The sequence below is a fragment of the Solea senegalensis genome, linkage group LG2 (genome assembly GCF_019176455.1).
Source record: "Solea senegalensis isolate Sse05_10M linkage group LG2, IFAPA_SoseM_1, whole genome shotgun sequence".
In the NCBI taxonomy this organism is placed as follows: Eukaryota; Metazoa; Chordata; class Actinopteri; order Pleuronectiformes; family Soleidae; genus Solea; species Solea senegalensis.
Genome location: NC_058022.1, coordinates 19,549,651 through 19,559,617, shown reverse-complemented (window position 1 = coordinate 19,559,617; position 9,967 = coordinate 19,549,651). Strand labels below are relative to the sequence as shown.

Below are 9,967 nucleotides of genomic sequence, written 5' to 3'. Positions count from 1 at the left end.
ACTTCGCCACTGCAGCTAACATTTCTGATATTCAAAGTGCACAACAAAGAGTTTAAACAAGACATAATGGGTGCCATGCACAGGCTCCTCACTAAAAACAATATTGTGTATATACTTGGCCCTTTATGGCCCCCATCTTCAAGAAAAGTCATACATCCTTATGCATATCACCAACATTATATTTACTTTAATTTATAAAAGAGATATACTCCTTAACTTTGTGATAAATATTCCTTCACAGCAAAAAACTGCATATTTATATGACAAAAGTAGCAACACATTTAGATAAAAATGTTTATTGCACACAGAAAAAGCCCCCGGCCCTAAATATTCCAATCTCTTTTCAATATATCACACAAAAGTCTCCTTACAGACAGTATTCTATCAGAAAGACTATCTCCCACCTATGATAGAGTAAAAACAACACAGATACAAAGCAGCAATAGTTGGTGCCACTCAAAGTAGTTATTTACCAAAACACCCAGATTAATATCCCCCAGCTTGTTTAAACTGAAATAGAGGAGAATCAGTGCCACCCAAAACATGCTTATTAACAGTTAATAATTTTATCTTTGATCATTATTGCTGTATCTCCATGGGAAGTTTTGGGGGAAACTCAGCGTCGCCACTTATCTGCATAGGGAGGAGAAGGGGAATATTTTCTGTCAAAGTCTAGGTGTTTTCAAGGATATAAGTACATTAATGAAGTTACTGTTTTTTTTCTCTTTACCTCTGGTGACCTCAAAGCAGTTCTCACAGTGCACCATTCGTTTGTAGATCCACATGATGTCCCCAGCTTTCAGATGACCCAGACTGCAGTTACACACCTCGCACTGTTCCAACACAAACAAACACATGAGGATAGAGGGACATGCTGAACAGTCAGCTGCACAGCTCCACATTATATCCTGATGTTGCAGAGTTTGACCAAACACACTTGCACAAATGCTGCATTTGAGTTAATTTTTCGGCCATTTCCACTGTACTTTTGCTATCAAATGCAAATAGACGTGACCTTCCTCTTCCAGCAAAGCCGATGACTGTGAACACCTTCTCAGCTGTTTTCAATCCATCTGATTAGCTCTCTGCTCAGGTGTAGGTTATGTGGAGCTTCTCAGAGAATAACGTGTTTTAACATCACAGTCCACACAGTCATGTTGTCAAAGCTGACTTGGACACTTAGGCCAGTATGGAGATCTATGCCATTGTTGTTGTCATTTGAGTCATGTTGTGAGTGACTCAGAAGACACTTTGAAATCCTATCTCAGCGACTGAGACGTTTAGATTGAATCAGATGTGTAAAAATCTGACCAGAATCACATTCAAAACCATCTCCATATGTGGTTTGAATGAGCTTTGGATAAAATCTCTCTTTCGTGTTTTTTAGCTGAATCAAGCTGGATACAATCTGGATTCCACGTTCGGATAAAACCAAAAGACAGTATATAAAATGTGGACGTAGTCTTCTGGATTTCCTTCTGTAGCCATGTACATGTAGTGCTTCCCCTAGTAAAACAACTTGAAATCCATGGAAAAAAGGCTGACTTGATTTACTGATCAGTGGAAGTGAATGGTCTCTCAGTCATTCGTATTGTGTCTTTTGAACATGATCTCAATTTTGTAAATTATCTTCCGAAGTACAGCACATATGATGGGACACCAGTGTGATTGACAGCTAGTAATGTCCTCTAGAAGCCTGGTTGCAGGTGATGCCTCTGAACTTCTGGTTGCGGAACATCAACATGGCACCGGCTTAATTGTGATTCTGGAGGCTTCAGAACGGGAGTATGGATTCTTATGGGTGATGTCCTGAACTGTTGCTACTTGGGTAAAACTGTTGCCGTTGTTAATGTTGTTAGTCGTCACATTGCCGTACTTGAGCAGAAGCCTTACTAGGTAATAACGTGGTTTAAAACAAACACTCATCTCATCCTATAGGTCACCAGCTCCCAATATTAAAACACTGCTGCTTCCAGATTAATGAAGTGACAGTAACACATGTACAAATAGAGCATTTCATAATGTTAAACACTGAACAAAAGCTCACTTTGAAGCAGTTAGCGTGGCAGTTGATCCTCATGTCATCCAGAACCATCTTGGCATCACCAGTGAAGGGCTTACGGCAGGAAGAGCACAGGTCTCTCTCAAGAACCGTCCTGCAATGGAGCAGAAGTTAATGAAGCCTTTTAAAACATCAAGCGTACTGTATATATTAGAGTCATTCTTGACCCCAGTTGTAGTTTGAACTCACAAACTCTTATATATTATGTAATATGTAGGTGGAAAATGCTTGTAAAGACCTAATACCTGAGATAATATTCAATGTGTATGTGAATGTATCCATGATATTTGGTTTATTCTTGGCCATCTATTCTCCTCAGGATTAATTACACAAACTTCAGAGAAACTTTTCATTTAGCACTATCATGTTTTTTCTGCATGTAGGAGTTCAAAGAGAACCTTTTCTTACCGCTCAGGAGGTGCATACACACTCTTGGTGGAGGATGATCTAGAGTAGACTGAGTCTCCCATATTGTCATCTGACCTGCTGTTAGAGTTACATTTATCAGCTGGAGTTGTGATTTAATTTCATATAATGCATGCACATCAATTTGAAACCCATATAATCTCATATATCGATGAGGTACAGAAACTGGTGATATTTCATTTATAGCTATACAAACACAACGTGAAGCGCAGCTCACGTATGAGATTTATAAAAACAACAAAAACAACCAAAATCCACCATTACAAGGTCTTACCTGGAGTAAGAGTAGGTCTTGCTGCTGTAATCCTCACTGGGGTGCAAAAACAGAGCGAATTAAAACACTTCAAGCCAGAGCGTATAACAGCTGTATCAGAGATAATGAAAGCTTTCAAATGTGTACCTGGGCTTGGAGCTGATGGTGTAAGAGGTGGTGCGGGTGGTGGGAGACTCATCACCGTATGAGCTGCTGTACCTGTGTATTGAAAAGGCAAAAACAATTAGTTCAATACAACCTGTATCTAATATATATTCATTCATATATTCATATGCTGTATATATTTATCTGAATTCATGTTAGGCAGTAGAAGTGAGGTTTTAAAACTTTTGATGATAAATGATAAATGGTGAAATCTGCCCCCTAGTGGAGTCCAATAAATACCTCCAAAAGCTTCCTGTTAGATTTTTGCTGAATATTTTTGCAAAATAGTCAAAAGTATCTCACATACATGCTGTACACATTTTCAATGCTGCTTGTTACAATTATTATACATTTTTAATATTGTATTATTCTGACTGTTTTCTTCACATTGTCATTTTTTTTTAACTTTTCAAAGTTTTAAATTTAGCCTTTTTTGTCTAGTCATCTTTTACAGCAGAAACTTGTTTACATTCATTTTTGATGATTATGACCATCTCAGACATGTTTTACTTTGAGATTTATAAAGGCTCTTTTGTCCCCAATGCAATGACTGTGATAAACCAACTGAGTGTAAGCTGGATATTATGGTATAAATATACTAATAGGCCCTGTGATTGACTGGTGACCTGTCCAGGCCCCCTCCTTTTGTCTTATGTCATGTTAGACCAGGGGTGTCAAACATAAGGCCCGGGGGCCAGAACCGGCCCGGCAGAGGGTCCAATCGGCCCACAGGATGAATTTGATAAAATTTCACACTAATCTAAACGTAATGTCAAATGCTCCAGATACCCGTGACTAAATGTTTGTGCCTTTACAGATCCAGTGTGCTGTGTAAATAGTAAATTTAGGCATGATATTGTTGAAATTGCACTTATATTTCTCAAGAAATTTCATGTTTTGTAAAATGATCCTTCAGTAAATGTAAAACAAAGGAGAAAAAACAAAGGGGTTCTTGTTGTTCATAAGTTATTATGCTATTATTTTACTATTTTTACTGGTCCGGCCCCCTTGAGATCAAATTGTGCTGTATGTGGCCCCTGAACAAAAATGAGTTTGACACCCATGTGTTAGACAATGAATGGATGAATAAACGAATGAATGTACTGATGTCCTGAGAGACTTACTATGTAATCTTTATTTTGTTAATGTATGTTTATTGTTCTCAATCATACATTCTGATGGTGAGACCAAAGGATTTTTTCCTTTTTCCTGCTCCTGTTCGGACACTATTATGTTATTCTAAGATTTCAAAATGAGGAACAAATTAAAAGGCTGTATATAGATTAATTTCTTTGACAATATTTGATACTGTTCCAACATATCAACACGCCTGTTATTTTTTACCTTCTTGACTTATTGCTAGCACAGAATCAATATGTTTACCTGCTGACTCTGCTGCTGTAGGATGGTGATGACAGAGTTGGGCTTTCGTCTCTAAACGGCACAAAAGAAAGCTGAGATAAATAAGTTGAGCAAAGATCAAGCACATTCTTAGACATGTCTTTCTAAAGGTCACCCTGTGCTGCTGTCCACTGTGACACTTTCAGTCTTTATGACACTTGAGGTTTCTGTGGCAAGGACAAATTCCAGTTTCACTCACTCTAACTTGTATCACGACTGTTTTGTGAAAGGTTGTTTACTGAGGAATCTCACCTGGTAGGAGATTTAATGCCCATAGGCAAGAGGGTGTCATACAGTCCATCCTCAGCTCTGTAAAAAAAAGTATTATTCTTAGAATATTGGGGATTATGAGAGCAATCATTATATTATATTATTATAGCACTTTTATTTTAAAAAAAGATTGGTAAAAGGTTAATCTTTACGAAGAGGAAGTCCTTGAGGTGCGTGTAGTTTTGGTAATATCTCTGAGCAAAAAAGAGAGAATTATGAGAATAGAGAACACTTTCATCTTATTTCCTGGTATTTAATGTCATGGTGATTGTGCACATGTTGTTCTGGCAGTTGTAACTCACCCATTAGTGCTGCTTTTTCTCCATTCACTACTGGTGACAGTTGTTTTGCTGCAGTGAAGCAAATACATGTTTATTTTAATGTATATGTATGCATATATATATATATAATCAATAACAATCAATAAATGTGATTCAGTTTAAGAAACATGGAGCTATATAAGTACATTTTCAAACTTAACATTTATAGAAACTGTTTATTTTGCTCTTGTAATGCTATGATAAGCTTTAAGTAATGTGTTATGTTTAGTGTTACCGGTGAGATCAAGGCCACTTTGCAGGTTTTAATAGAGCTTGCAAACATTACCTTTCTGTTTCGCCATCTTTTATCGCTTTGGGAATGAGTGTATCATAGAGATTGTTCTCAGCACTGCAGAGGATAAATGATGTCTTAATTAATTAACATAGTTTCATTTAGTTACAAGGTCTGACGTGTCACAGTCATTTATGGAACTCACTTGAGATCACTGCTGCTTCGCACTGTCACAGTCTCAGTTGTAGAGTAGGATTTTCTACTGTCAAGAAAAAAAAAAGACAAGTATTGATGCCCTGGCACTACAATCAACAACATATATAATTTTCTATGTTCAACATGTAAAAATATCACCTGTCTGTAGGTGAATAATCATCCCTGATGGACGAGGGGATGAGGGTGTCAAAAAGTTTGTCCTCTGCACTGCACAGATATTGACCAAAAACAGATTTAAGTGTACAGTAGGTGATGCTCATTTTGGAATTCTTCTGATATTTGGTGACACACGGGAAATATCATACTCATTGCTGGAAAGGGTTGTTTCAGTCACTTTTGTTGTTCGGTTAGGTGAGTAACTTGAGTATCTGCATGAAAAAATCCATTTCAAAAAATTCATTTAAACACAGATCCAGCCAACATCAATAAAGTCTCGCGAAAGTCTCTATAAATGAATCACCTTTTGCACTAAACTCTGGAAAATACAGTGGAAAATACCTCAATTACAATATCAACAGTCATTTAATTAAGTGAAACAACATTATGCTGTAGAGTGTGTACATATCTGTGAAATGCGCATTACATAAAGTCTATTTTTGCATTGGACAAATCCACAGAGACAATAGTTTTTTACCTATTGCTTGAAGACAAGACCCGCTCACTGAAGGTATCAGTCTTGGTGGGGGATCTAATCCCAGAAGATATGCAAAAAACAAACTTTCAGTATTAATCTGATACAAACCCAATGTGCAATGTGATAGTATGTGATAATACTGTACATGTTGATGAAAAAGAGATGTTTTTTTTACCTCACACTTTGGGTGGTGGTGATGGTGGTAGTTTCAGTGGTATTTCCATCTTTGGAGAAAGTAGTGGTTGTGGTGCTGAAGGAGGAGGCAAACAGAAGTTATGAAAATGCTTCACTGTACTATGTTGACTTGTTGGCTTGAAGTATTTTCTTTGTGTACCTTGTCTTTGGTTCCTCAGTGACAGATGTCCTGCTGCTGTATTGACATGATAAACACAAAGTTACACATAAGAACTAACTGCTCTGGTGGGTTTTGTGTAATACATGGAGCTTTACATAAAACAGTAAAACAAATCACTGGATATTGTGCCACAATTTGTGCTATTGTGCAAAGATACCTTCTGGTGTAGGTGGATGAGCTCCTGCTGGAAGGCAGGGTGCTGCCAGTAGTAGAGAGGTATTGTTAAATCACAGGACTGATTAAATTAACTGAAAGGATTGGAGTGAATATTAACTATATGTATCTTAATCGCTATGTCATGTATTTCCTTATCTCTTAGGATGAATTTTTTTGTTTGAATGTTTCCAAATCAACCCTGAAACATGCACTTGTACACATGGCAAAGATGGTTCTATACATTTTAAGGCGAAAAAGTAAAATACTGTTGGCACACTACACTGACCTGCTACTTGGTGTATCAAATTGTCCACTGAATCTGCAAAAACCAAAATCACAAATGATGTTCTTATCTACTTACATGATGTTTATATATATATTATAGTATACATACTTGTATTAGTAAAAAAGACACCAATAGATTTATATAAACGATACCTCTGAGAGAGAGCATGCACAGACGAAGATTTGCTTATGGTTGTGGTGGTTTTTGTTTCTTCACCATCAGAACTATGAGCAAAATACAATAAAATGTGTTAAATGAAATTATTAATGACTCTAATTATCCTCTGCACCACACCCATTCTCCACAGTAAACCATTGCTTTACATTATTTTGACATTTCTTTGATGTGCAGATTAACAAAACCCATACGCTTTACCTGGTTACAGTATCACCGGTTTTGTAGTGGCTCAGAACAGATCTGCCAAAGTTTGGGTCGCGGCTGAAGGAGGAAGAAAGGTAAGAAGTTACTTACACTTACACTACCAACTGTCTTCTAGTGGAATATCGGGTATGGAGTTTCTGTGTTTCAACTGTTTTGGTTTAAAACGACAAAAAACTCACTCAACATCATCATCCTCCTCGTCATTTCTTCTGATCCAACTGTTGTCTTTCAGGAGACTCGTTGACTTCTTGCTGTCGACCGGCTGACTGGAGCTGGTGGTCTCTGCAGGCACAAGTCAAGGAAGCCATGAGTCCACTTGTCGATACACTAGTGAACACATCTACATTAGGGCTGGGATAATGTGCTTTTGTCACAATTCAACTGAATAACCCACAAGTCTCCAAAATCAATGCTCATGTCAGGCGTCAGTTAGTCAGACATTTATCCACATTGAATGGGAGAGTTGTACATGATGTTAATTTAGTTGAACTGCTATATCTAGCTGCTCCTGCTTATAATGAAATAAATGCAGTCAGGCCAAGTAGAAAATACAGTGTTTAAGTAATTTTATTTTTTATTGTTTTGGCTTTGCCTCGTCAGTGTTCACTGAACTCGTGCTGTAAGAAAATAACCCGCTGGACCAAAATGAATAGCACCTCTCAAAACACCTTCAAATGAACATTTGAAGAAAACAGAAAAATGTCTTTTCAAAACCATGGATTGCAGAACACCAATAAACACAACTTTCAAACTTTTTTGAGGTAAACAAGCTGTTAATATCATGGTTCTGGGGGAGAAAACTGAATATTTTTATTGTCTACATATTGACTCCTTCCCCCACCCTTCAATGTACATGTACGGCATAAGAAGTTCTGGCAGAATGTGTCATTTCAGTCTATTTAATATTTTTATAATTGGATATTTTGTCAGTACTTACTGGACTGGTATGAATACCTGCTCATTTTGTAACTTCACCTGCGGGTGTAAAAGAACAAGAGAGGAATTCATTACAACATGAAACTACAGTACATTGTCCACTAGGTGGTATTGTGGACTGAGACCTTTGATACACAGTGCAGTTCCAGTTGTGTGTTGAAGTTTAACTCACTGTCAATGTGTAAACTGTTTTAAATCTGCAGTGTTTCTGTCTTCATTTGTTTCAGTTTCTGTCAAGTCGGGCTTGTCCCTGCATTTCAACTCTGCTCAACCCCAGACCTGCTGATTGGGCCTCAAACTGGTTTGTCCAGATCTGAACCCACATGAGGGCATCGTCCCCCCCCCCTGCCATTACACACCTTCTTCAAACACACCATTGTCAGCAAAAGAGACCTGTAACGTGCCATTAACTGAGCGATAATAAAGATCATGTCCATGTCACTATCTGCACACTCCAGAATAAATACTTTCACATCCAAAGCCTGGAGGAGGACATTTACAATGTTGTGAAAAATAAAGGAACTGTAAATGAAGCATTTATCCAAATTATTACACGCTCAATTCACTATCTGACTGCTTGCATTTGCCCAAAACTTTTTTGAATTTGTGTTTGTGTGAAGTAAGTTTAAATTAAACTAACTGATGTAAGACTGGCCCATGTGAAACACACATATATCTTAAATGAAAGACACAAAACATGAATTTTCTTGGAGGTTTCTGAAATACTGGGTTTGACAGTAATTTTGGAAAAAGTAAACTGTGAAGACCTTTTAAAGATTCAAGGTTCAAACACTGTGTGTGTCGTACAACAAAAATGTTTTTTGTGACAATCACAGAGTTGCATTTAAAATCTCAAGGCATTCATTAAAATCCCAAGGCATAATATAACAAAAAAGAGTGATCATTTAAAAGACAGTTCCAGTAGAATCAAACGTTTGAAATAAAACAATTTATAGTTATAAATCAGAAATATTCTCTGTAATTTCATTTAGGAAACAGGAAACAACAGAACATGCTCCACTGTACAGGCTAAAGTAAAAAAAATAAAATAAATATTATACAACCCTCAGTCCATATCAAGTCATGTAAAAAAGACAGGAAATCCTAGTGTTATATGTGTATCCCTATTAGTGTATTCGTAAGACATGCATTTCCATACTCATATTGACCATCGTTTGTTTTTGAATGTGCTTATTCAGTAGCCATCAGCCCAGAACTGTGTCAAACAAACTATCAGAGATAAAATTATAATTTTTCCAAGAACACTATCACATTATTGTAATCACAAGCAAAAAACAGACTGAAAATTGGCAGGTTACGTACCTCCACTGAATTCACAGCAAACAACACAAGCACAACAGAGTTCACGTCTGGACACCTGTCTATCAACCTGCGGTATGCAATCACACCCCGTCACTCCTTGTGCTTTAACGCAGAGGGAGGAGATTTCACTGCCACCCAAAGGTGTGGCTTCACATAACAATCAAAGACTACGCTCTCTCTTTCTCTGCCTCTCCCTTACACTTGAGATTTTTTTTCCATCATCACCATTCACATCTTATTACTACTCTGTTTTCTCAAAAAAAAGTATTTTGGGTGTGGTGCTGAAGGACCTGTAATTCAACTTAGGTGTCAGGGAAGCAAAGTTGCAAAAATGCAGTAGGGTTGCTTCTTGTCTTTATCTTGTCTGACTTAGTTTGAGTTTATTTGAGACACCATTAAACATAATGCAAATACATTATGATAATATTAATAGTACACTAGTATACTAATAATATATAATAGTATATGCTATGAAAGTGTTACATTGCATTTTAGCAGACTTTTCAATACATTGGCTGGCGATCAGTGGACTTTTACACACATGCTAATAA

At 37.1% G+C, this 9,967-nt stretch overlaps 1 protein-coding gene across 5 annotated transcripts; it reads right to left on the bottom strand.

Moving 5' to 3' along the window:
- Window positions 1-280: 280 nt before the first annotated feature.
- Window positions 281-9,498, bottom strand: scel (sciellin). Of its 5 annotated transcripts, none has more exons than XM_044019978.1 (25): window positions 9,417-9,498; window positions 8,095-8,132; window positions 7,337-7,439; window positions 7,152-7,214; window positions 6,929-7,000; window positions 6,777-6,809; window positions 6,492-6,533; window positions 6,314-6,349; window positions 6,155-6,229; window positions 5,980-6,033; window positions 5,651-5,713; window positions 5,484-5,552; window positions 5,335-5,391; window positions 5,184-5,246; window positions 4,880-4,927; window positions 4,730-4,771; window positions 4,560-4,616; window positions 4,423-4,473; window positions 4,290-4,340; window positions 2,889-2,960; window positions 2,763-2,798; window positions 2,471-2,548; window positions 2,048-2,156; window positions 731-833; window positions 281-633 (listed from the first exon to the last, which is right to left on the bottom strand). In XM_044019978.1, exons 2-25 carry the CDS (start codon window positions 8,117-8,119, stop codon window positions 617-619), a joined length of 1,419 nt encoding a protein of 472 aa, XP_043875913.1. In that variant the 5' UTR covers window positions 8,120-8,132; window positions 9,417-9,498; the 3' UTR covers window positions 281-616. The 5 variants fall into 5 exon arrangements, with proteins under 5 accessions (XP_043875913.1, XP_043875914.1, XP_043875915.1 ...); XM_044019979.1 differs by having other exon boundaries at window positions 5,335-5,388; XM_044019980.1 differs by lacking the exon at window positions 4,423-4,473.
- Between the last annotated feature and the right edge of the window lie 469 nt (window positions 9,499-9,967).

Bases quoted from the DNA above. Each gene is read 5' to 3' on its own strand.
- scel (XM_044019978.1), bottom strand. From the start codon at position 8,119: ATGAGCAGGTATTCATACCAGTCCA. The intron at 6,350-6,491 runs GTATCTTTGCAC...ATGTCAATACAG, and splicing joins TCATCCACCTACACCAGAAG to CAGCAGGACATCTGTCACTG. The intron at 4,772-4,879 runs GTGAGTTACAAC...TTTTTTGCTCAG, and splicing joins AGAAAAAGCAGCACTAATGG to AGATATTACCAAAACTACAC.